The sequence below is a fragment of the Salvia splendens genome, chromosome 7 (assembly GCF_004379255.2).
Source record: "Salvia splendens isolate huo1 chromosome 7, SspV2, whole genome shotgun sequence".
In the NCBI taxonomy this organism is placed as follows: domain Eukaryota; kingdom Viridiplantae; phylum Streptophyta; class Magnoliopsida; order Lamiales; family Lamiaceae; genus Salvia; species Salvia splendens.
The window spans coordinates 5,363,756-5,390,916 of NC_056038.1; the positions used below are offsets into that span (position 1 = coordinate 5,363,756).

Sequence of the window (27,161 nt, forward strand, 5' to 3'; positions counted from 1 at the left end):
TTATTTGTTTACAAATTATGTGTCGGTACTATGCAACATATTCATCGAACATTTCCATGTTATTTTTAGTTTCTTATTTCCACCCAATTTTTATATATATGTGGCCTTGATATTTTGTCAAAGCATACATTATTAATCCTTCATTTAAAGGACTGTTTCCTATAAGAGAGTATACTATTACTCATCAAAATAAAGTAACTCAAGGAATAATTTGACTACTTAAATTCTTATTGTGAATATTATGAAGAGCACTAAGGATTTAAATGTGTGACTAATTGTGGGTTACCCTCTTTGTCAAAAAGAGTTGAATCTATTGACTATATATATACATTTACTTAACTGTTAGTACTAGTGAGGTAAATGGTCAAAGAGGAAGGATAATATAGAAACTTTCCCAATTGTAACAATATTGCTATTTTAATTAGTAAAGTAACCTCTTTGATTGGGAATGTTGTTTCAAATGTAATACTATTATAAACCTAATACGCTTTGAAATATTGTTAGTTTTCTCAATCGGATAGTTGTTCAAACTACTAATTAAAATATGTAGTAACAATCATGTACTATATACATATATCTTTATCAAATAAAAACGCCTCAGACACTACCAAGACCTAAATCAATATAACTACAATTTCTTTATTATGTTATACTAGTATATTGCAAGAGCAAATGTCAATTTTCTAGTGGTCTATTTAATATATGGTTATGACATGCGTACCTTTTAATGTTGAAAATTTAATTTCACAGTGAAGCAACAGAATATTAATATGTTATAACAACTAATTTTCTTCTATTTTATTTTATTAAGTGATTCATCTACAAAAAGATAAGTTGGTCATCTACATATTATTGTTATATTAAAATAATTATGATTAATACAGTGGGAGCAGTCTTAGGTGCATTCTCTTATTATTGCCGGATTGCATGAAATTACATGAATGGTGACTTTTTTTTTTGCTTAATCTTTTTTTATTATTTATATTTGACACTATAATTCAAATTTTGTTGATCCATATATACCCAATTATAACATAGTAGTCATTAATAAACTAGTGTAATATAAAAAACTAGAACCATATCAAGATTCCTACACTATATTTAATCACTTATCATCTTCTTCCACCTTATCTAATTTTCTCGTTTCAATAGACCTCAATTCTGGCCTTCATTCACGTAATAAAATATTTCCATTATTTGCTCACAGGTCAAAACATTAATAATATAAAAACCCTAAGTTTCTACCAAACTAAATGAAACAGATGCACACAAAGAACCAAGACATGGGATGACTTTTGCAAATCGTTGGCTGTCTAAATTAGGATAATTTTCAAGAGGGTCAGACCTCCAATCTTCCATGCCTAAAATCATAACAAATTAATATAATTGATTATTGGTATTTTAGTTACAGCATAGAGTTTCATGATTAAAGAATGCAAAGTGCATATATCTCTAGTATATAAACCCCCTAATACATCATCCACAAAGCTCAAACCAAATTATAACATCATTGCCTAATAATAAATTCCCAAGGCAACCATGAAAATCAAAATAGGAAGTTCAAAGCTTATTAAGCCTTTGTATGTAGGCAACCCTCCTCCAACGACAGACTATATCCCTTTATCCGTTTTCGATAAGGTGACCTACGATCAACATGTAGCTGTCGTTTACGCATATCGCCCTCCAACCCCGCCCAATGCAACCATCGAGCAAGGCCTAAGGAAGGCGTTGGCCGCGTATCGTGGGTGGGCCGGGAGGCTCAGCAAAGATAGCAATGGCGATCCTATCATTCTTTTGAATGATGAGGGTGTTAGGTTTGTGGAGGCATCGGTTGATCGCGATCTAGATCAATCCGTCACTTTCAGCCCTTCCGCGTCTTTGCTAAGCATGCACCCTAGTTTGGAGGGCGTGGTAGAGCTCCTTCAAGTTCAGCTCACCAGATTCTCATGTGGCTCGATGGTGGTGGGCTTCACCGCCCACCACCTCGTGGCGGATGGTCATGCCACAAGCAACTTTTTGGTAGCATGGGGGTTAGCTTCGAGGGGACTTGAAATTACATCATTGCCATTTAATGATCGTACAATATTCTCCCCTCGAAGTCCCCCTAAAGTTGACTTTCAACATAGAGGGGCGGAATACATATCTAAAAACTTCAAGAAAGTGTACCCTTTGATAGATCATAATGTGGAGGACATCGTGGCACACAAAGTTCACTTCACCTCGGAATTTCTCTCCAAGGTCAAAGCTAGGGCTTCTTCGATGAATGGATCGAAGAAGCCTTTTAGCACTTTCGAGAGCCTCTTGGCTCATCTATGGAGAGTTGTTACAAAGGCGCGCGGCTTGAACGAATCCGAGACCACCCAACTGAGGATCTCAGTGGACGGCCGGGCGCGACTAAACCCTAGGGTTCCAAATGAATATTTTGGGAATTTGGTGTTGTGGGCATTTGCAAAGGCCAAAGTGGACGACCTCTTAGACGCGCCTCTCCCCTACGCGGCCAATATTTTGCACGAGGCAGTTACGAATGTGAACGACGACTACTTCAAATCGTTCATCGACTTTGCCAATCACGAGGTGAAGGCGGAAGATCTTGTTCCGAACGCAGACACAGAAGAAATGATATTGTGGCCTAATTTGGAAGTTAATAGTTGGTTAAGGTTCCCATTTTATGATCTTGATTTGGGAAGTGGAACGCCATACATATTCTTGCCCTCCTTCTCGCCCATAGAGGGGATCATATTCCTTCTCCCCTCCTTCTCCGGCGATGGAAGTATCGACGTTTTCGTTCCTCTATTTCAAGAAAATTACAAAATTTTCAAAGAAATTTGTTATACCTTAGAATAGAATTAATATTGCACATTCATAATGGGTTTTATATTTTGGATAATGTATACCACTTGTAAGGTATAGCTTGATACCCTCTACTTGTAACTTTGTGTTAGGAATTGCAACAATTTGTTTCTGTTATGAAAAATACTTTGTGATATTTGAAAAAGGCTATTTTCTAGCTACTATTTGAAGGTTGTGTCCTCCACGTAGGGAAGTAAGATCTGGTGCATGCAAAGTTGAAAACAGTTTCAACTTTCAAATAAAGAATAAGAAGATAGAAGAATAAGTATTACCTACCACTACTTATTTAAATTAGTAGTTAAGTACTAGTATATGGTAAGATCCTTTGCTGGAGTATCTTTTTGTATTGTCATCTACCGTTATATAGCTCATTAAAATTGTACAAATGATACTATTCCAATTCAGAGCCCCTTTTAAAAATTTTTAATTTCTAGATACGAATGCAAACGCAGTCTGAAATTTTTGTTAACCAAACTGCCATCTAAAGCAAAAAAAATGTAAATATAAAAGGGAGAAAAAAAGACTGAGACCAGTACAAAAATAGTACTTCAAATATAATAAACTCTTTCACCATAATTCTCTAGTGTAATTAATTTTCACGAGATACTGCAAATATGTAAATAACATTCATCAGATACAATTTTTTGTAGTTGACTCAATATATATTGTTTCTCTATAGGTTTGATACATCTCATGAATCTTTTAATAATATATAGTTATTAAATTTAAATATGATTTGCAATATCTTTCCACTCACTTGAAAATAATAAAAAATAACACAGCAAATTTACCAATCTCTGAGTTATTATCTTTATATATCTTACATTAGTGTTTGTTGTAAGCAACTTGATATAATGTAGATGATTAATTTATGGTATCTCACGATTATTTTGCACGAATTGCAACGTCTTACATCTTTTGAACAAAATTACAAATTAATAAAGTTATAAATCACACTTACTTCTTGTTTTCCATCATTACATTATTTACATACCAAATTGATTGGCAATTTGGCACACTGCAACTTAAAAAACAAAACGGCAAACTTATATCTAGTTTATTTGAACGTGGTAGAGATCGATTTGGACTTTGCATTGATATCGTGACATGCATTTGACTATTTGAGCAAATTATGTTTGGTATGGTTTTGAATTGCTGGTCAGAAATATGCTGAAATAAAAGAAATTAAATAAACTTGATTTTTTTATAGAAATAACTAGATATTATATAATAGAAATGTTATGTAGGAGAATTCTCTATAATTATATAGTAGAATCTAGATAATACTATAATATAAAAGAATAGAGTAGAAAATATTAGGAGTAACATATAAGAAGATTGCCTATATATATATAAGGGGGGAGTTGTGATCAATGTCGAACCCTTCTTAAAGACCGAACTAGAGACCAAATCTCATCCATCTATTAATCACATCTAATGCTTATTAATAATAACATATTATCTGATTTTTTATTGATAAAAGGGTCATTTTGGAAGATGAAATCTATCTTTCTCCATCCTTCCTTCATCTCACCGTTGCCTTCCTTTTGTGACGCCGCTGCTGTCTCGGAGAAGGTCTCGCTGCCGCTGCTGTTGGCGTTCAGCCGCCATCGCCGTTCAGCCGACAATGCCGCCATCGTTGTGCAGTCGGAGGAGCGAGTAGGAGAAGCGATGCGGCGGAAACGGAGGCATCATCAGATCTGCCGGAACGGTCCTCTTGCGGGTGATCTTCCGATAGAGGACGACAGATACGAAGATAAGCGCCAGCGCGGCGGCGGCGTGAGGAGGCAGTGGTGCGGCGGCGGCGGCGGCATTTTCGTGAATCTGGATACAATCGGATATAAGTAAAAGAGTATATAAAGGTTTAGACAGAGACTAGTGAGAGAATAAAGATGGCAGTGTGTTTTTTTTTACAGAGAAGGGGGTGCTGAAGCAGCTCATATTTTGTCATGAAAGATTGTGAACTGATTGGTGCAATTGGAGGTGGGGATGGTGAAGCAGCTCATATTACTTCATTTGACTAGATCATTAATAGTTCATTTTATTCTATTCTATTACTTCATTTAAATAGTTTTATCACTTCATTCAACTAGATTATTACTTTAAGGGATTCTTGAGCATATGAACAAGAGTGATCACTACTTCGTTCATATGTGCATTTACTTCATTCAACAAGTATACCACTTCATCGCAATAGGATCTTACTTCATTGAACTTCAATTGGGTTATTACTTAACTCCATTACATTATTAAATGAGGTTATAATTTCATCAGCATTGACATACATCATAATAAAGAATAAATACTTCATTTTGAAAACATTTCAGAGTCTATTCGCTTTAAATTTTGTAAAAAGGTTAAACAAATTCAAATTCAAAGTGGAATGAAGTAATAATCTACTAGAATGAAGTAATTAACTATTAGAATGATGTAATAAATCTACTGGATGAAATAATAAACTATAAATGTAATTTGACAAAAATACCCTCGGTTGAAGTAATTTGACTACCTAATGAATGCGAAAATTTTCACTACATCATCTCATCTCATCCATTAAAAATGCATATATTGCTTGATTCGGGCTAGAGAAGCTTTGAGAACAATTTATCGTCATCCGGTTTGATTTAGAAGGGTTTCTGGTGAAAATCGTCGCTGTAGATTGAAGGAATTTTGGGGAGTGGAGAAGAGCAGTTGGAGAACTGTGTTGTGTGTATAGTTTGCGAAGAATTAATATTGTAATGAACTAAATAACGCACTTGATGAAGTTATAACCTAAAATAATGTAGTGATATGAACATAATTGTATTATATGCATAGTTTGTGAAGAATTATAATTTTAATGAACTAAATAACGCACTTGATGGAGTAATAACATCAAGTAATGAAGTAATATGAATTGAACCGTGTTGTATGCATAGTTTGCGAAAAATTATATTTGTAATGAACTAAATAACGTACTTGATGAAGTTATAACCACATGTAATGAAGTAATTAACCACTGAAATGAAGTATCAAAACTACTGGAATGAAGTAACAAATTACAAACAAATAAATGTATCATTATATTGTCAGAAAACAAATAAATGAAGTAATAAATTACAAACTAATAGATGAAGTGACGGAACTATCTGCATTAAGTAATAGCTTGGTTAAATGAATTAATATATAATGATTGAATAATATTAGAAATGAAAAGAACCAAATGACTATTAATATTGACGTATAACATATATTGTACTAATAAATTGAAAAATACCAGTGCAGAACTTATTTCCAGTAGGTATACTTCATTTTAGTAGGTGTTTACTTCATTCCAATAGGTTTATTACTTCAATCCAATACGTAATAAATTGAAAATGAATATATTTTTACTTCTTTCTAGTACGTTTATACTTCATTCAAGTAAGTGTATTACTCCATTCCATCCATTAAGTAATAAATTGGAAATGAACGTATTTTTACTTTATTCCAGTAGGTTTATTACTTCATTCAAATGTGTCATTACTTAATTCAAATAGGATTTTAGTTCATTCCAATAGGTTTTCACATGATTCAACACATGTTTCTTTCAAATTCATTGATTTTTTTTACTTTATTCACTGTAAATAATAGCATAATTTATTCCAGTAGGTTTATTACTTCATTCCAAAAAGTTAATACTTTATTATACTAGGTTTTTACTTCATCCAATAGGACTCCAAATTCTTCTACAAATACTTCGTTTCTGCAGTGTCCACGGAAGAGCCTTCAGCTTCCGAAAACCAAAACTCTGCCCTAATAATTGAACAAATGGATTGAGTAATCAAACAAAATGCGTCACATTTTCCGCACCAATCTCACTTGCTCATCGCATTTTTTTTATGGCCATCATTTCAGGATCCAAGAGTTATTTGTACTCAGAAACAGCAGCGAGGCAGTTCTGTCCATGGTGGTCACTCGACAGCAGCAATGAAGGAGATGACGACAACGTAGCTTCGAGTGGAAATGGGCAGAGGTGGAGCCAGACAACTCCGACCGCAAACCGATGGTGGCTGGTACGACGCATCTGCGACTATGGTCAGGTGACGGCGCTGAAAGGGCGTGACAGCCGTGAGAGTGACGGCAGCACATGCCGTCTCACGCCGGCAACGGCAGCGGTACCGCGAAGGAGGGCCAAATGCGTTGAGGACGACGAGTTCTAGGGATTTCAATTTTGTTTAGAGAGAGAGAGAGATGGATGGAGGAGAGATTTAGACGGAGGAAATAAGAGAAGATGAGATGGGTTAGGGGATGAGCTCATATATGTTTTGACCGAAATACCCCTGCATTGAAGTAAATTGTCTACCTAATGAAGGAGCGAAATTAATATAGCATGGTCTAATCTCATCCATTAAACCCTAGATCTAAGGGCCCTAATTTGATATCTAGTTCGGTCTTTAAGAGTGAATTTGTGAATAATGGGACTCTATAAGGGAGTTATCAATTGCTAACTAATTAGCAAAATTAAGATAAAATCTTAGTCATTAAATTAGGAGATCTATGGGTGGAAATAATGCCACATGGATTATATTTTAAATTAAAAAAATATTAAATAAATTTAAAGGCTATTAATGTCAATTCTCTCTCACCAAAATCATCTTAAAACTTTAAATTTACATAACTCTCTCGATTTAAATTATTTTTTCGCAAAAAATATATCAAATTAAAGATAATTTTATAAGGATTCCGACGAGATCTCAATTGCATATGTTCCGATGATGTTCGGGTGATGAAATTTGATAAATTATATTTCAATTTTTGTACATGTTGATAAACAGATTTTATCAACAAATGCAAAAAAAAATTAATATAGTGTATGCAAAATCTCAATATAATGTAGGTAAAATATCAATAAAACTGTGTTGATATTTTCTTGTACTTGTGTTGATATTCTCATGTCATATTGTTGATATTTGTAATACACTATGTCGATATAAAAAAACACTCACGAAAATGATCATATGATAACATAATGACGATATTGTCTACTATTTATTGAAATTTGTGAGCTTTAATCTCATCCACTCATTTCAAAATCTAAAGGTGTAGATTTAATCTTAATTTTAGATTATAGTGTTATAAGCATTAGAAGATGACCATATATATATTACATGATTTTGCACAAGTTCAGAAATTGAAAAGTGAATTGTTTTTAGTTGGGTCAAATCATCTTTAGAAATTGAAAAGTGAATTGTTTTTAGTTGGGTCAAATCATCAAGTCTTCTAAATCCTTTTTGTACGACCATATTAGCCTCTTAAATATTTTCTCCAAACTATATCAATCCATTCATAATGACTGAAACTATATTAATGCTTATCAATATGATTCTCTTTTGTAATGAGTGAAACTATATTAATCCTTATCAGTATGATTTTGGGAGATTTGTTATCAATATGATATTGAATAGTGAATAAATAGTTGATATCAAACCATACTACAAAGATCAAAACCAGATGCTTTGGGATAGAAACATTGGGACAAAATTATTACTGAGTCTGGCAAATTTTGGAAATTTAATTTAATTTATCAGTAATTTTAATAATGATCTAAGTTTTATTTTAACTTTTTTTTACCTTATAATTGTATCAAAAATAATAATTTACTATTAAAAGTCTCACTTCTATCCATTGAGATTGTTTTAAATAATGAATTTCACCAATTATTTTTAATGACCCAAAATTAATGAGTTAGATATATGAAAACAATTACAAATAATGAATACGAGGAAAACACCACTTAAACTCTAATATGTCAATCAACAGCTATGGTTGCAAAACTCTTCTTTAAGAAAAAAGATTGTTGAAATTTTCTAACAATAACTCATTGCATATTAATTCGTGGATACAAGATGAACAATGGTGTGCAAACATATGTATTGGCTTTTGTAAAAAAGATAATGGTTGGTGTACATAAACAAATAAAACGTTACAGTTGAAACATAATATTTGTAAAGAAAAGGGAAATGAAATACTATAATTTAATCTGTTCTCGTTCTCTAATGGCCTCTTAAATTTATTTTTTTCTAGATTAATCACTTATAATTATTATGGTATGCTAACTCTGCTGCCTGCCGGCCTTTGTTTATGGAATTTTTCTTCATTTATTTTAATTAATGCATATTTATTAACCACAAAGGAAAATAAAATAATCAGAGTGGTATTTAAGATCGTATACTGTAAATGCAGAAACAATAAAAAAAAATGTGTTGAGAAGATGGTGAGTAAGGTTGAAGGCCTATTGGGCTGCGCTCCTATAATAGTAGCAAACCATTGGGCCCGTTATGCTTAAATAAACCCAAAGTCTTAACTAATTTGATACACTAACATACTACTTTTGAAACATTTAAAATAATCTCAACCTTTTTCATTTTGTCACCAAATTAACACCTCAAAATATTAGAAATTATAATTTACACTAACAAATTGAAATATGGGAACATTAATGCGATAATCGAAATATGGGGTATAAAATTGTGGGCAATTATTAACCTTATTAAAGGATATATGATTATGATACTGTCGAAGTCACTGAAAATGAAAATAGGTGCTGCATTTAAAGAAAAGTTGAATAACTCAAAATATTTAATATTCGTAAAGTCGCATGCGCAACAGAATAATTGAACTCGGTCCACAGCTTAATCGATTTGTTATCATTTTCTTGTATTTAACCCAACCCATAAGGTAGGGCCTACTACTCATGCGACCACCCACCAACTACTTATACTACTCTCATTTTGTAGATATCTACAAATTAGCACATGAAATTTATGAAATAATCATCTGGTGAATAGCAATTAAAAAAAATACTCTCTTTAAATGTCAGACGATTTTCTATACTTGATGTAATATAGTTAAACTATTGTTTGTAAATTGTATTGACCTACATTATTAATAGTGTAAAATAATTACAAGAGCAAAAATGGATAAATTTTGGTAGATGGGCTAAATTGACAAAATCAGACTATATTGTAGAGATGAATGGAATATTGTCTTTTATTGTAAAAGATTATATATTTTATTCATTTATATTCCTTTGAATATATGCTTCCCGTTGAATATGAGAGTCACATGATATTTACAAAATCTTGATATCAATGTCTACATGATATAGAAATGATAACCACAGTTTGCCTACTATTAAACGTGGGTACAAATCTTAATTCATCTCATCCCTAATTCTAAAAAACACAAAGACAAAGATTATTTTATTTACAATATAAAATAGAATATAAGAATATACCCACTGAGGAATGATATGTTGTATATATCATGTAAGCATCATTATCATTTGACGCACGTTTGACATTATTTGTTTCGATTTATATATTTAGTTTGATTCTAATATATTAAAAATGTTATTGAAAATTTTAATTTCACAAATTCATAAAAATCAAAGCTCGATTTGCTCGTTTTTCTATAATTTCAAATAAACTAATAAAATAACAAATCAAACTTTGATTTTTATGGATTTTGTGAAATAATTTCAATAACATTTTTTAATACATTAGAATCAAACTAAATGTTTTATATTAATTGAAATGAACAATGCTAAACGTGCGTCAAACGAGAGAGATGATTACATAAGAAGCTCACATAAGTAACGTAGCATATCATTATTATATATCCACCACCGTATATTTATTTTAAAGTTTAAAGCAATTTTATTCATTCTTTTCTCAACGTTTTGCATCAACTTTGCCTTTATATTTTTTATTTTTGTGGACAGTAACCTTTCCATATTGAATTTTTTGAACCGAAATTAAATCTCTTCAACGAAGTCTTTCCAAAATGTTGGCTCAAAGATTATACCCCTATCTTCGTAATGAATGGTTTAATCAAACATTATGATTTTACCCATACCAGATTAAAAAAATATAAAACTGTACTAGTATTTAATTAACTACACGCGTCTTAAATTCATATATTATGAAAAAAATTGTTTACATATATCACAATTTTCCTTAGTTTCTAGATCAAATAGGAGTGTTTGTGAAATCGTATGGTTTATTTTTACCTTTATTTAATTAACTACCATATCACAATGATTTACCTTTCTACATACATTTTCCCTTTGGAATGTGTTGTTTTTTGAAAAGGTATATTACACTTTATGAGAAAGTAAATAGATAATATACCTCTTTCATTTACCTTTCCTTGTTGAGATGCTTTAAGTACACTGTAGATATCAAATTCATGTCAAAATAAATTGCTATGATCTAAAGCCAAAGATTAACACGTGATATGAAAAGTCAATTTAATCTTAAACTTTGCTGATTAGACTGAAATAAATTAGATAACTAGTAGATTATGATCGACTTGTTACGGTATAAAATTATGAGTGAACTACGTAAATGGTACCTTATCTTTCACTTTCGCACATAAAGGTACCTTGTCTTTATTTTATATCGCTTTTGGTACCTTGTGACAAAAATAATTCTAGGTACCAAACATGTGATTTTTTTGTTATGAAGAATATTTTGGAAATTTCAATTAAATAGTACCAAACATGTGATTATTTTTCTTTCTTCCTTTCTTATTTCTTTTTTTCTTCTTTAGTTTCTTATTCTTTCTTTTTTCTTTTTCTTCTTTCTTTTTAGTATTTTATCTTCCTTTCTTCTTTCTTTTTTTTTCTGCTTAGTTTATGTTTCTTCTTACTTCTTTTTTCTTTTCCCTTATTTTTTTTCTTTCTTTTTAGTGTTTATACATACATCTAATTGCATTCGTAATATAAATCAAGAACAAAATATCTAATTAAATTAATTATTTAAAGTAATTAAATCAATTGAGTATTTTTTATTAAATTATTTTATACTCATTTTAAAGTTGAAACACCTCACTAAAAATATTCAATTCTTTATATCACTATGAATATAATTCACAATGTTAAATTTTTATTTTTATTAAGGTTGTATTGATTAGCTACCAATTTAATGTAAAATAAATATAATAATAATAATTATTATTATTACATGATATTATATGATTCATAATTTATATAATTATACTATAATTATTTATTAATTAATACTAGTTTTTAGTATTATAATAATAATATTATCATAATAATTAAATATAATTATAGCTATAATTATAATTAAGTATATTTGAATGATATTAAAAAATAAATTAATTATTAATTCAAATATTAAAATAATAATAATAGTATAAAGAGTGAGGAGAATGAGAGAAGATACTATAATATCACTTTTGGTAGTAATTTTATGTATGCCTAAAATATCCTCTATGACATAAATGAAAAAATGTACTTGTTTATTGGGCATTTTGGGATGAATATAACATCAGCTACCAAAAATATGATTTATAGATACAAAAAATGATATAAAACAAAGATCATATACCATTTACGTGCGAAAGTGAAAGATCAAGTACCGTTTATATAGTTCAGTCTAAAATTATATTAGGTCGGACCGAATGGATTGATAAGTTATACTCCTATAAGTTAGCTTAACAAATCGAAATTCTGTAAAAAAAATATGCTAAACATATAATTTCATGTCATATGATTGATACAGATATACAAAAATACAATAACTAAGAAAAATACACTATAAAATTAGTTTTATGTGAACTTTATATCGCACTGATTCCATAAGTTAACCAAAAATCTAAAAGTTTAAGTTATGGTCGAAATTTTTTTAATAAAAAGATCAGCATTAATAATTTGATGGTCAACTTTTGAACATAAAAGAGTTGGTCTGATTAACATTCCAAAAAATGATCACAATTACATGACTTTGGGCAGAAGGAAAGTATAAATTATTAATGACTGTTTTGTGAAAATTACTACTCCTATTAATATGATTGAAGATAATTATATAGTTGGAAGTTGGAACATGATAAACAAATTATAAACTACACAGAGCGAAAGAGTGAAATTACTATCCGTCTTCCTCACTCCAATATAAACCCTAATCAGAGCTGCCATTTCTGGTTAATCGCATTGAAATCTGCAGCTTTCTATTGCTTTTGATTCGCGGATGGCGGAAGAGGCGGCGCGCGAGAGGAACAGCGGTGATCGGAGCGAGACGAGCGACTACACGTCGGAGGATGAGGGAACGGAGGACTACAGGCGCGGCGGATATCACGCCGTGCGGATCGGAGATACATTTAAGCATGGAAGATATGTCGTTCAGAGCAAGCTTGGCTGGGGCCATTTTTCCACCGTCTGGCTAGCTTGGGACATTCAGAAATCTGTAATTTTCTCCATTCCCTCTACTTTTCTAGTTATAAGTCCGATTTTGAACTTTAATTTAAGTCTGCGATATGCTAATTTGATTTCTTATTTTTTTGTTCTATAAAAAAAGTTTTGTTGTAAATTTGGTGATGATGTTTAATCAATTATTATGCTATCAGCTATCTAATGCGTAAATAACTTTTTTGTCTTGAGTTAATTATTCTTTTGTTTTGGTTTCATTCCAGAAAATAAAGGGAAACAATTTCGGCTACGGCACATGAATTCTCATGATTGTTTGCCATATGCCTTTTGTCATTCTGTTATTGAAGGTGTAATATATTGTTTCATTTACCCGATCTTTCTTTTGAACAATTTTTAATTTTTAAAAAAGCAAGCATTTTGATGTGTTAGATGATGAGTTAGGTGGATGCTTGATTATATTTTGATTTGATTGGTATCACTGCTTTAATTCAGTGACATTATAGGAAAAGTTATTTGCAAAGATATGAGGAATGCAAACCAATTTTGAAAAAATCCTACCTTACCAAAAACTCATACCTCTATTATATTTTTATCGTTCGTAACTTGCAAATTTATAATTTTATACTCATGAATCTGGTGATAGATACATGTAGCTCTGAAGGTTCAAAAGAGCGCACAACACTACACTGAAGCAGCAATGGATGAGATCACTATTTTAAAAGAGATTGATGAGGGAGATCCAGATGATAAAAAATGTGTTGTGAAACTTTTGGATCACTTTAAGCATTCAGGGCCAAATGGTCAGCATGTGTGTATGGTCTTTGAATACTTGGGAGACAATCTTCTAACCTTAATTAAGTATTCAGCTTACCGAGGGCTTCCCCTTCACAAGGTTAAAGAAATTTGTTTCCACATTTTAGTGGGACTGGATTATCTGCATCGTAAATTATCAATCATACACACAGATCTGAAACCAGAGAACATATTGCTTCTTTCCAGGATCGATCCGTCTAAAGATCCTACTAAATCAGAGGCACCTCTCATCCTCCCTACCAGTAAGGGAAAGATTGCATTTGAATCTCAGACTTCAAAAGATGTTAAAGGGTCATGCAGTGACCTACCTAAAAACCAGAAAACGCAAACCAGGAGAAAGGCTAATCCAGCAGTGAGTAGATGTGCTGGGAATGAAGCTTCTGAGGAAGCTGAGCTAGATAATGAGGCAAGTGGGCCTGAAGATTCTCATGAAGGTGACAAATCCAATGGAGAGGGAAGATGTGATGCTTCAATTCTTGGAGCAGAAAACAATGATGAAATTAGTGATGGGTATACTGGGACTAAGGATATCAAGAGGGGTAGCCGGTCTGCAAGGCAGAAGCTCTTGGCTGAGGTTGATCTAAAGTGCAAATTGGTTGATTTTGGAAGTGCATGTTGGATACACAAACAATTCACCAGTGATATTCAGACAAGACAGTACAGATGCCCGGAGGTTATTTTGGGATCTAAGTACTCAACATCAGCTGATATGTGGTCATTTGCTTGCATCTGCTTTGAGCTGGCCACCGGCGATGTCCTTTTTGACCCACACAGTGGTGAAAACTTTGATCGTGATGAGGTTTGCTTTCATATTATTTTTATTTCCCTTTTTTCAGCAATAGCATGTCCCGTTGCTTGTAGGTTTCTGACTGGTGTCTCCTTGATCCTATTATGTTTCATACCATGATTAGTGTTAACTTCTCTGATACTGTCTGCATTGGTTCAGATTGATTTGTGATAACTATTTCATTTGTTCATTACCAGTTAGCATGGTTTGTTGATTTTGCTCTCAATTGGACAAACTCTAATGTAAAGTTGCTTTCAACTCCTTGGTTTCTATATGGTTGTTCTCGATTTGAGTATGACTGGTGTAGGTCCATTAAGTTGCTTATTTTACAGGTTATATTTTTTTACGTGGCTCGTTGCTTTCTGAACTAGTTTTGTTAGAGTCGTGTCGTACGAATTATGAAAGTATACTGTTCGTGAAGTTGCAGGAATGTAGCTTCTGTGTATATGTAAATTGGTGCCTTAATGAATATCTCCTGTTGTGATAAGATGGTGCTTACTTTTCTTCTTTTTCTCCTGATCTTTGTCTTTTGTTGATGCACCAAGTCTCTGAAATCATTTCCTGACCATTGACTTTCATAGTCTTAATCTACATGTGTTGTTATTTGTGATGCTAATTGATTATATATTGTTCCCTTTTTTGTAGGATCATTTGGCCCTGATGATGGAACTTCTTGGAATGATGCCACGCAAGGTGAGGAGAATTCTGGCTGTTGAGTTGCTTATCCCACCGGCTACTGGCCCGAAACTAAAAACTGTTAAATCTATATGTTCAGTCAATTTTTTAATCTTGGCCGTGTATTTACTCCAAATTCATGTTTTCTACATGACCTAAAAAATAGGTTGCTTTGGGCGGACGTTACTCTCGAGACTTCTTTAATAGATTTGGAGATTTAAGACATATTAGAAGATTGAGAGTTTGGCCTCTCGTGAAGGTGCTTTCGGAGAAATATGAGTTCCGTGAACACGATGCTAGTGAGATGGCTGATTTCCTTATCCAGATACTAGATTTTGTGCCTGAGAAAAGGCTGACAGCCGCCCAATGTCTTAATCATCCATGGATAAGTGGTGGCCCTAGTCAATTAGCCCCATCGACCTCTCAACTCAAGGAACTAGAAAATGGTAGTTCCGATAAGAAGAGGGACAAGGATGAGAGGGAGGCAATGGAGGTAAGAGTGGGAAATATTGCTATTGATGGATCATCAAGGACTACCATAAAGAACAACTGATCATGATCTGGTATCGTATTCAGTCACTTACACGTTGATCTTGTATGAAGCTTGCTTGGGCAGCCATACTCTTGTGGCCTCTATAATTATGTGGACAGTGTTTCTCTTTCCAATTGTTGAGATCAAGTGAGAAAAATAACGGGAAAGCTATTATAACACAGTACAAGTGTACAACACTTAATACACAGCCAGGCGGACAGAGCATGGGTTTTTGCTTGTTGTCCGTGGTATGATTATTTGATTACTTCGATAACTAGGGCTGTCATATGACTGGTCTTATCTGTACATTTTGCTGGTTTAATTTTGCTCTCTGGCTAACCTTCGTTGGTGTCTGCCTGTTCCTGAGTCTAATACTGTGTATGGTGGTGGTGGTGGTGTGTGTGTGTGTGCTTATATGCTGGGCAATATGTAGCTAGAGAAAATAATAGTACCTCTTGCCAGAAGAGTTGTAACTTGATTGACATTGTATCTTATTATTCATTGTAAGCAATTGAGCTCTCATAATTTCAGTCTCTCCTTTATGTGATTTGCAAGCTGCTTGACTGCGCAACAAAACATAGCAACAGCACACCAACAGGTTTCTTAAAAGTCACTAAAAAGTAGAGAAGTAGATGAACAGTTGTGTGGCTTAATATGGTGCATTTTAGATGACAATTGATCTTTTCTTTTTTCCTGCATCATCACTCATTCTAAGCTTCATACAAACATAATGTGCACAATCAACACTAACATTATTTAGCTACGAGGTAAATATCGGACCATGAACGTGAATAAGCAATAGAGCGAGCTATGGACTGCGACCTTGCCTTCAAAGAGGTAGTCACACACACACACCACAGCCACCTCACCAATGAATTAGTCAGAATCCTCTTGTTCAGTAGTCACATGCTTCCTGTCGAGTTACCACCGGAGGATGGAACATTGCGTTGCATAAGCATCTGAGGACTGTAGGGGCTCTTTGACAGTATAAATACCAACACCTTCATATAACCTTGTATGTATCCCCAATCATATCAACCAAAATTGTGCTTGGAAACAATAGTGTAACGTGGGCCTTCTCTAATGTTTACAATATCTTCTTTTGCCTGAGGTATGCATACATGAGAGAGAATCCCAGCAGAGCACCCACTAAAATTGCTGCTGTTGTTAGCCAAAAGGCGAACTGCAATACAAGTTTTCACCAGATGAAATAATATGATAAGCAAGCGGGTATGTGCCTGAGAGAGGATGATAGTAATGTAAAATGAGGGAGAACAAGTTGATCGTACCACACGTTCCTCGAGATAAGATCTCAAGTTCATGCCAAATATACCTGTCAGTTTTGGTGTGATGTTAGCATGAATTTTTTAGTAAATGCTGTAGCATGCAAAATTATCTCATGTTATGACAATAACAAAAAATGTAGCAACCAACATATGTATCTTGAACTGAGATTTTGTTTGTTTAGGCTTCTTGGTCAGTTTCACCTTCTAAACGGCTATGAAACTGAATACAGAGGCACACTTGTTCATAGACTTCACCAACATTTACATATCATGTGCTTATGTAACTAAACTTAATGAGGATTTCAAGGAGCATTCGAATTGATCATAAGCCTCCAGCGTTCAACATCATTTGGCAAACTAGGAGAAAACCAGTTCCGTTAAATTATTTATTAAATGCCCAGGAGTATACAGTGCCAAGATGATGCATGACTAAAATAACTAGTTATCAGCCAATACCTGCAACTAGGGCACCAACTCCGACGCATAATGCCCCAACCTGAAGGAGCAGTTCCACTCTGCTTACTTCAAGTCTCCGAGAGCTGATTTCATAAAATGATTAACATATACAATTACAGGAATCTTTGGTGTTGGCATAGAAAAACAACAAAGAAAAAGAAGAAGCAATGGCAAATAACAAACCTCAGGTTAACAGCAATTGAATCTTCCATTTCCTTTGCTGAATCAAGAAGCCTCTCTGCTTGACCATGACAAGATTCACATCTGTCATTACATGAAATAATCAGTCTGCTAACTACCAAAGTACAACAGAACCACCTACTGTAACCTCAACTTCTACAGAGACCCACTCATTATTAACAAATCATAGAATCACAGAAACTTAGCATATCATCTCTAAGGTTTCTCAGCAGAATGAATGCAGTCAAGAGAAAGGGAAGTACTTGGGCAAAGAAAAGTCTCTTCTTTCCCCTAAAAGATTTAGCTATGACAACAACAAGGGAGTGTTTCCTTTCCTGAGCACAATAATGGGACATTCTTGAACAAATTTTTTCAAAGAGACCCCCCCTCCCTCGGCCCCTGGGTGATCAACCAATTTATAGACATAAGGTGTAGCACTAGGAAAAGATTCAAAGAAGTGCCAGTAGAGCCATCTATACTTCGGTATTTGCATTGTCTCCTCCTTTATCTATTTACCTTTCCATTATGAGAAGTCCCCTACACTTTCATAATAGGATGCCACGGGATTACCTTTGGAGATAATTTTCCAACAGCATGTCAATCTCTTCTTCCTCTTCTGAGAAACACAAGGACCAATACTCAGACAGCTGCTTGTACAAACTGAAGTGACGTCTGTACTTATAGATGTAATTCATCTTTGCATGAATCTAACTGTACAAGACTTACCCTCAGCTATCTCTTTCTCCAAGGGAACAGAGCATTCCATACCGTCAGTTTTTGACAGAGTGCAGTTTCTTCCCATAATACATATTCTCCGTATTTCATGGGTATCCTCAAGGATATCAAGCAACATTTGCTTCAAAGCCCCAGCCTTTGAGCCCAATTCTACCTTTAGTCACCAAAAAAGCGTGTGAGTAGCTAGTTATGAGTTGATCAGTACATTTTAGCCAATACCAAGATAGCCAGAATAAATTGTACTAGTGTTTGTTTGCTAATTCGAAGTTCCTCCAGTATGTTGGCAGTCAATCGATTAGGAAGAACCTCAAGCAAATTTTGGACCTGCAAGAAGAGTAATAGTAAAGGAAATTACAGACAATCCATCATAGCTGTAAATAAAAGTGGGCTTGGAATATTCCTATATAAGCACAAGATAAGTAGATTTTGCTTTCGTAAAACAATTCCAATAAATATCTATGTTTGAGCTGGCAGTAGAAAGCAGTGCTTTCTGGCTCCTTCTGTAGTTCAACTATGAATCAGAACTGCTGTAGCACAAAACTAGTGTGATGAGAAAAGGGGTTTCAAGCACCAAGATCTTAATAAAGGTTTAGGTATTCGTTATCCAGGAAGTTGGTAACAGGAATCAGGCATCTTGTAAATTTGTTCGATGATGTTCTTTGCAATGAAACAATTCAAGTTTACATACATTTTTTGACACTAGAAGCAGGGCAGGGATGAATAGAAGAACCACCTAAAAGGTTTCAGCATAGAAGGAGAAGAAATAATCCGAAAATATTCAGTTATTTCTCCTACTTACACGCGGTTCTAAATCCATTAATCTCTGTTCGAGGCGTTGCATTCGAGAATGTAGTGCCGCCTCAACTACCTGAAAGAATATCACAATGAAAACCTGTCAGGCTATTTAAAATATAAACTACCATTAAAGCACATTGTTATGTAATGAAAGGATGACCCAGACCAAGCTGCATGTAGGACTTAGTAGTGCCTATAGATGTGCTAAAGAATCTTTATGACTTTTTACGTTCAAGCAAGATTTCAAGTTGTCAAATGTTGCTTCAGTGCCATGATTCAATTAATGCCCCTCCAAGAGAGAAGACTATTGTCAGGTGAACAATTTCCTACCATGCATAAAAAAAAGCCAATAACCCCCTTAAACAGATGACTCTTCAAGGAGACCTGGGACTGTGGTAATATCTACAGTTGATTGTATTGAATCAACTCAAACCTCTGAACCATTGCACGTGAATATTCAATAAAGTTGGAAAACATCATGTGAAAAACTTGTGCATTCATCCTTTTAGAAAGCTTTGTTAGAAATGAAGGGCAATGAGCAACGCTTGGTTAAACCAGTCAAAGAATACAACTAGCATTGGTCATAAAAGAAATTACCACTCATCCTTTTAACTTTTCTATATCATGGGATAAGTATCCAGAAGTTTTTTTTTGTGTAAGGCAATACGTCTATGTACAGATTCAGATTGAGCTCGGTAGGAACTGGCCTAACTAAACTCCTAGTGTAAATGACAAATCAAATGGGGTTAATATTTATAGGACAGGCAATGGGGTTTAGAATGGCTCTGTAATCCACAGGACCAAGTACTCATGGAGAATTTTTTATTTGCAAAGAGCAAAGTGCTCTGATTCAGAAAGGTAATTCATGAGGAAATCTACCTCAAGCACAAATGGCATTGAGGGCCCTCCATTCATGTTTTTCGGGTTTAGGCGGGGTAACAACGCATCAATAAATGCTTTTCCTGCTCTCCTGTAAGTTCCAAAAATAACATATTGCTTAGCTGAGATTGTGTGCAAACCTATACAGAATTGACAAGAAAAGTTCATAGAAGGTGTGGGGGGGGGGGGGGGGGAGAGAGAATACCGGTTATAATTGAATATGTAAACACATTCTTGCATTGCAATTGCTCGTAAAGATCCCAAGTTCAGCAAAATTGCATATTCCCGCACCTGATTGAATTAGAAATAAGGTTTACAGTCATTATGAACCAATTGGTTAGAGAATTCAAAAAAGGTTGAAAAGTACAGAAAATAAAAGTAATCTGTTTCATTGATATTAACAAACAGAAATAAACAAACCTTTATATCAGTGAGACGGGCAGAATAAACAATGCAAAGTATGTATATTCAAGTTCAGACAAACTAGTTTCATAACATTTTCCATCCTCCAAAATCTAATGCCAAATAATGGTTTCCATTTAAGCGCTCTTGCCTAGGCAAGAACACTGCACATAAAATAAGTTGAATGCAAATCTGATTACAAGGTAATATGAGTAATTACACAAGTGAACAATGGCAGGTCGTAGTTTTTTACCAATATTACAGGCATTGTATTGGTTAACCACAACGATGGATCAACGCTCCTAACATCTCGAGGTCGGAGACCTGAAAAAGATATTTCCACAGAAGCGAAACAGAGTTCATCAGAAAAGAGATTACAAGTGGAAATTTTACTACTACTGGAGTACTAAATGTTGAATAAACATGTCTCTTATAGTTTATTGAGAAAACCAGGTTGCCATGAAAAAAACTTGTACGCACCACTTGATTTTAACAAGTGTCTCCTACTAATTTTCCGTTTGGATACGATTCCACTAGACTTCACTTCCACAACCTGTTGAGGGTGAATGAGTGAGCATAGACCAAAAAAACAAGTCCTTCCATTGAATCAAATTCAGGTTTGTTTTCCACTACTATACTTAGTATTCGACCACAATTATTGAAGACAAGCTACACAAAACTTCGTTTTTCTTCATTATCTATTTTTAGAAATTTCACGCTTCAATCAATTTTCTTCATCTTCCCAAAATGTCGAAGTCTTATCTTCCAATATTCACTATTTACCATATCAAAATCAACAACCAGAAACTCTGAAGACAAAGCGGCTTGACCTCATACACTGGCTCGCGAATCCCAAGGGAGAGAGAATCCGAGGTCCTCTGCGAAATGGCAGCACCGTTGGGAAAATCCTGAACTATACCGACCTCCTCGTCAGAGACCCCATCTTCCCCATCCTTATCCAACACAGATTCACCTGAACTTTCAATTTCCTCCGCCGATTCCGCGAAACACTTTATCACAACTTCCTTAGCTCCGACGTGGCGCAGGGGATCCCAGCTCCTCCGCGGCTGCTGCTGCTGCTGCCACAACAATAATTGGCGCGAAATTTTTTGCTTCGACTGCGATAGCGAAATTCCAGCCAAGATAAGGCGGAAGTGAGGGGAGTGTAGCGGCAATTGCAAGGGATTTGGAGAATGCGGCGACGAGAGCGGAGTCGGAGACGCCATTGTTGTAGAGAGACGAATACAAGGAAAATTGAGATTGCGACGCTACATCCGTGTATATAGCTATATATCCACGCAAAAATCCAATCAAAGTCTAGATTCACGAGAAGTCTGTAGCTGTGTGTATATTGGTAGAGAGATGTTTTAGTGAGAGAGAGACTGTAAGTGGTGGTTGGAAATGGTTTTGTTGTGGCTGTGGCGAAAAAGGTTTCCACTTGTCAATAACAATAAAAACACAGTATATCCAATATCCAATATCCAATATCCAACTGAATGATGAAATAACAGTCAAAGCCGGCGCCTCTTTCAAAATTAATCAACTTAAACTATAGTAGTAGGAGTGCTATTTTGGAATCCGGGTTGATCAATATCTATCCTCAATTTCATTGACTCACCTTCAAATTTTGCTTCATCAAACTATCTTCGATGGCAGCAGTTGAGAATCCATTGCTCCAAGACTTCATTTTCCCGCCGTACGATGTGATAGAGCCAAATCACATCTGCCCCGCAATTGAAACCTTGCTGATCGAACTCGTGAGTTGCAACTTCCTCTCATGTTTTGGTCAATTCTCATATCTTACCCAGTACACGATTCACATTTTTTGGATTGTGCGTTGACCTAAAATTTTAGGAGAAGGATTTGGATGAATTGGAGAAAACAGTGGAGCCGACATGGCCAGGACTGGTTGTGCCTCTCGAGAAGATTATAGATAGGTTATCAGTTGTTTGGGGGATTGTGAATCATCTCAACTCTGTCAAGGATTGCCCTCAGCTCAGGGCTGCAATTCAACTAGTTCAAGTATGTGATTCTTGGTTTGTTTTGGTGACTTTTTCCTTCTTTTTTCCTTAGGGTTTTTTCTTTTTTTGTTCTAGAATAGAACTTAGATTCCTTGTTTGTTCTAGACTTTTTTTTTGTTCCGGATTTGGGAGAGACGCATGACTCTCATGCGTCACCTTTTAAGGAGACGCATGACGATTATGCGTCTTTTATAGAGACGCATGAGGGACATGCGTCTCTCAATTTTTTCGAATTTTAATTGAAAGACGCATGAGGGTCATGCGTCTTAGGGTAAAACGCATGACACTCATGCGTCTCTCCATAAAACATCAAATGGCTTTGTAGTTCAGTGGTAAGAATACCATATTGTGGCTGTGGAGACTTGGGTTCGAATCCCAGCAGCCACACTAGGTTAAGTTTTTAGCATTTTATGGTTTTACTCATTCCCAAGTCATTAATTAATTTTCACTTAGTAATAGCAGATTTTGTAGATAGTTTTTTACTCTGGATGCTGAGTACTATAAATATCAAATAGCTATGATGCGCATTGATCTTGGATCGTCTTGTTTTTCCACATGCAATAGTCTTGTTTCCTCATTTGGATTGCCCACAAAAACTAAAAGTACTAGTAATAGTTATATGCATTAATTAATTATTAATAAATTTCAATAAATATTGGAGTAAGGATAACCTAAAAATTGTGGTGTGGCTGCTGGGATTCGAACCCAAGTCTCCACAGCCCCAATATGGTATTCTTACCACTGAACTACAAAGCCATTTGATGTTTTATGGAGAGACGCATGAGTGTCATGCGTTTTACCCTAAGACGCATGACCCTTATGCGTCTTTCAATTAAAATTCGAAAAAATTGAGAGACGCATGTCCCTCATGCGTCTCTATAAAAGACGCATAATCGTCATGCGTCTCATTAAAAGGTGACGCATGAGGGTCATGCGTCTCTCCCAAATCCGGAACAAAAAAAAAGTCTAGAACAAACACGGAATCTAAGTTCTATTCTAGAACAAAAAAAGAAAAAGCCCTTTTTCCTTATGTTCATATCATTTGCAGCCAAAGAAGGTTGGGTTCCAGCTGAAATTAAGACAGAGCAAGCTCATATACAAGGCCTTCAAGGCCATCAAAGACTCTCCAGATTGGGAAAATCTGAGCGATGCACGCAAACGAGTAGTCGACTGTGAGCTTGTTTGGGGCATTCTTTGAATGATGAGTCTTGAACATAGCTAGTGCTGTTTTGCATTTGAACCTACCTTGATTCATTATTAGCTCTATTTTATGCAGTGAAGTTGAAAGAAGCAGTTTTGTATGGAGTTTCTCTCGAAGATACCAGTAGAGAACGTTTCAATGAAATAGAGCAGGTGCTTTCTTATAAAAAGAAAATAGGATTTTATCTTCTTTTTTTTTTGTCATATTTGTCAGAGAATATGATAATTGAGGTTCTACTCATCTAATTCATTGCACTGTGACCTTCAGGAGCTGGAGAAACTTGCTCAAAATTTTGAAGAGAACATTCTAGATGCTACAAAAAATTTTGAAAAAGTTATTACAGATAAAAGGGAAATAGAAGGCTTGCCTGTGACCACCCTTAGTATAACTGCAAAGACCGCCACTGACAAGGTATCATAAGAGTTCCAAGTTTTAGCAGATTTTGCTATAGTTTGATTGCATTTCATACTTGTGATTCTTTAAATATTAGGGATATGAGAATGCCACAGCTGAAGATGGTCCTTGGATGGCCCAATTTATCGATCTGTGCTACAACATGCTTGCAACAAATCAATAAGAGAGGAAATTCTCCGTGCATATGTTACTCGTGCGTCAGATGGACCTCCGAATAACACACCTATTATTGAACGTGTTCTGGAACTCAGATTGGAGAAAGCAAAACTTCTTGGGCTCAAGAACTATGCTGAGGTACTGATGTAGCTAGAATGCTTGCTTGACCCATTTTGCTGTTATTTTCTCGAGAAAGACTGAAACAGAATTCAAATATTAGGTGAGTTTAGAGATGAAAATGGCCACTGTTGATAAAGCAAAGGATCTTATATACAAGCTTCATGAGGCTTCTTGGGGTTCTGCCATTCAAGGTGAGTAGATTCAGCTTGTCATGTTTTGCAACAAGCACTTTTTCCTGATTGGTTTGATACAATTCTTTAGACTTGGAAGAGCTACGAGATTATGCTAGAGAGAAAGGTGCTCAAGAGGCAAATGATTTGAATCAATGGGATATTAACTTCTGGAGTGAAAGGCTTCGAGAATCAAGATATGACTTCGATGAGGTTGGCTTCTCCTCCACATTTCTGTCAAATTTACCTTAAGATTTCAAGCCTACTTAACTTCCGAGGCGGGATATGTTTCACGTACAATGGTTAAATGTGAATAAATCAAGTAGTTAGATCTTTGTTCTATTTCCTTCAATCTCTCAACTTGTGCAGGAAGAGCTGCGCCATTATTTCCCATTGCCAAAGGTAATGGAAGGGCTATTCAACCTGACAAAGAAGCTATTTGGGGTAGACATTGAACCGGCTAATGGCACAGCTCCGGTAAAACTTCTAAAAACTCTTGAACTTGCTTTCTACTTATGGAGGCAGAACATTTTATGCATTGCAATTTGAAAGGTCTGGAATAAAGATGTCAGCTTCTACCAAGTGAAAGATTCTTCAAATGCTCCCATTGCGTACTTTTACTTTGATCCATACTCTCGTCCCTCAGAGAAACGTGGCGGTGCATGGGCTGATTTGGTTGTTGGTAGGAGTGGTGTATGTTCAAGTGACAATACCCGTCCCCGGTTGCCAATTACAAATATTGTTTGCAATCTTACTCCACCAACAAAGGATAAGCCAAGTCTCATGACCATACGCGAGGTACAATGACTGCTAGGCCTCTTGTAGTTTAGATCCCATTTAGAGGGTCACATTTTCTCGACATGTTGATTAACCGCTCAGTCAATTAGGTTGAGGCAGTATTCCATGAGTTTGGCCATGCACTTCAGCTTTTGCTGACCAAACAAGATGAAGGCTTAGTGTCCGGCAATCAAGGGATAGAATGGGATGCTGTGGAGATCCCTTCTCTATTTATGGAGAACTGGTGTTACCAGAGGTGAAACACTTCTCCCTTTCTTTCCTTATCTATGAGCCATCATGGACACTTCTAATTAGTTCGTCTATATCTATGACCTATCAATACAAAGTTAATGTTTTATTTTCAGGGAAACCATATTGGGCATCGCCAAGCATTATGAAAGTGGAGAACCTCTACCAGAAAACACATGCTTAAGAATTCTTCGGGCAAGGACATTTAGGGCAGGTACCCTACTGCTTCGTCAGGTAAAGAGTGTGTTTGTGTTGTTGCACCTTTGCATTTTAATCAATAACTTGACATGGTGTGGGATCTGCAGCTGCGTTATGCTTCTGTGGATTTGGAACTACACTCAACCTATGTTCCAGGTGGACTTGAATCTATATATGACGTGGATCAAGAAATTGGTAAGAGGACTCATCCTATTCCGTTGCTGCCAGAAGACAGATTTCTTTGTAGTTTCAGTCATATCTTTGCAGGTTAGTATGCTTGTTTTTGTTTGTGTCTGATACGGCCTTAACATCTTATTGTTTACAGAAATTTATTCTCATTGAAGTTTCAATTTCCAGATAAATACGCAGCAGGATATTACAGTTATCAGGTAATTGGATTCATTTGTGGATGTTTTAAGTGGTATTTTCGCAATAGTCCGGCCCTATTAACAATTACAGGATAAGTGCTAGGTACTTAAATAGTAATAAAATCAGTTTCGTACTTAAATAGTAATAAAATCAGATTGAAACATCTCTCACTCTCTTCCAATCAAATGTTTTTGTGTCCAGTGGGCAGAGGTATTATCCGCGGATGCTTTCTCCGCATTTGAGGAGGCTGGGTTGGACAATGATCAGGTGAAGTATTCCATACATATATAGTAGCTAAATATGCCAGGTGCTTAATTTATGGCAATCTTCTGTCTTTAAGTTCTGAAAGGTATTTATCATATTCTGCATGAATACATACGGACACCTCACACCATGTCTGATAAGCTCCATAATGTGTGTTGTGACAGTCTCTTAGAGAAATGGGCAGTAAATTTCGTGAAACCATTCTTGCCCTTGGAGGTGGGAAGGCCCCAAATGAGGTATTTGAACAAATGGTTTCATTAGTTTTTACTGGGAAACTCTCTACTTATGCATGCTGCCTCCACATAATTGGACCATTTATCTCTTCTAAGTCCTAATATCCTTCAACAACCTAACACTAAATCTATCAGGTCTTCCTGGAGTTTCGAGGTCGCGAACCAACACCAGATGCGTTTCTTCGCTACAATGGCTTGTTGCCCACCATTGCTGCTACGTGATGTTCACATTTTCTCACACATCTATAAAGCGTGGAGGTTAACTTCACAATACACATATTTCAGATCAGTATCATGTTGAATGCAAAATAGTGTACAGTTTAATTATGTATTATATGCAAATGAGTAGCACAAGTTATGATACATTACTAGTCCCCTAAAAATTAAATTACTATTACTGGTGG

At 35.1% G+C, this 27,161-nt stretch overlaps 3 protein-coding genes and 1 pseudogene across 5 annotated transcripts; 3 read left to right on the forward strand and 1 right to left on the reverse strand.

The window, feature by feature from the left end:
- Positions 1-1,539: 1,539 nt before the first annotated feature.
- Positions 1,540-2,844, forward strand: LOC121741381 (agmatine hydroxycinnamoyltransferase 1-like). The gene has a single exon (XM_042134105.1). It carries the CDS (start codon positions 1,540-1,542, stop codon positions 2,842-2,844), a length of 1,305 nt encoding a protein of 434 aa, XP_041990039.1.
- Positions 2,845-12,699: 9,855 nt separating this feature from the next.
- Positions 12,700-16,394, forward strand: LOC121742074 (SRSF protein kinase 2-like). 2 transcript variants are annotated; one of them, XM_042135105.1, is made up of 4 exons: positions 12,700-13,082; positions 13,689-14,657; positions 15,291-15,338; positions 15,487-16,394. In XM_042135105.1, exons 1-4 carry the CDS (start codon positions 12,867-12,869, stop codon positions 15,871-15,873), a joined length of 1,620 nt encoding a protein of 539 aa, XP_041991039.1. In that variant the 5' UTR covers positions 12,700-12,866; the 3' UTR covers positions 15,874-16,394. The 2 variants fall into 2 exon arrangements, with proteins under 2 accessions (XP_041991039.1, XP_041991040.1); XM_042135106.1 differs by having other exon boundaries at positions 12,949-13,082; positions 13,699-14,657.
- Positions 16,395-16,481: 87 nt separating this feature from the next.
- Positions 16,482-22,001, reverse strand: LOC121742075 (magnesium transporter MRS2-11, chloroplastic-like). 2 transcript variants are annotated; one of them, XM_042135108.1, is made up of 13 exons: positions 21,416-22,001; positions 21,066-21,138; positions 20,839-20,909; positions 20,389-20,474; positions 20,184-20,274; positions 19,309-19,377; positions 18,753-18,833; positions 18,501-18,663; positions 18,345-18,390; positions 17,778-17,858; positions 17,595-17,677; positions 17,142-17,185; positions 16,482-17,035 (listed from the first exon to the last, which is right to left on the reverse strand). In XM_042135108.1, the coding sequence occupies exons 1-13, from the start codon at positions 21,809-21,811 to the stop codon at positions 16,940-16,942; spliced, it is 1,380 nt and encodes a 459-aa protein (XP_041991042.1). In that variant the 5' UTR covers positions 21,812-22,001; the 3' UTR covers positions 16,482-16,939. The 2 variants fall into 2 exon arrangements, with proteins under 2 accessions (XP_041991042.1, XP_041991041.1); XM_042135107.1 differs by having other exon boundaries at positions 18,729-18,833.
- A 59-nt stretch (positions 22,002-22,060) lies between these two features.
- LOC121742073 lies at positions 22,061-27,120 on the forward strand (annotated as a pseudogene).
- The last annotated feature ends 41 nt before the right edge of the window (positions 27,121-27,161 follow it).

Bases quoted from the DNA above. Each gene is read 5' to 3' on its own strand.
- LOC121742075 (XM_042135107.1), bottom strand. From the start codon at position 21,811: ATGGCGTCTCCGACTCCGCTCTCGTCGCCGCATTCTCCAAATCCCTTG. The intron at 19,378-20,183 runs GTAGATTTCCTC...ATATTCTTTCAG, and splicing joins CAATGCCATTTGTGCTTGAG to GTAGTTGAGGCGGCACTACA. The intron at 17,036-17,141 runs GTACGATCAACT...CTTGTATTGCAG, and splicing joins CTTATCTCGAGGAACGTGTG to TTCGCCTTTTGGCTAACAAC.
- LOC121742074 (XM_042135105.1), top strand. From the start codon at position 12,867: ATGGCGGAAGAGGCGGCGCGCGAGAGGAACAGCGGTGATCGGAGCGAG. The intron at 13,083-13,688 runs GTAATTTTCTCC...ATCTGGTGATAG, and splicing joins CTTGGGACATTCAGAAATCT to ATACATGTAGCTCTGAAGGT. The intron at 14,658-15,290 runs GTTTGCTTTCAT...CCTTTTTTGTAG, and splicing joins AAAACTTTGATCGTGATGAG to GATCATTTGGCCCTGATGAT.
- LOC121741381 (XM_042134105.1), top strand. From the start codon at position 1,540: ATGAAAATCAAAATAGGAAGTTCAAAGCTTATTAAGCCTTTGTATGTA.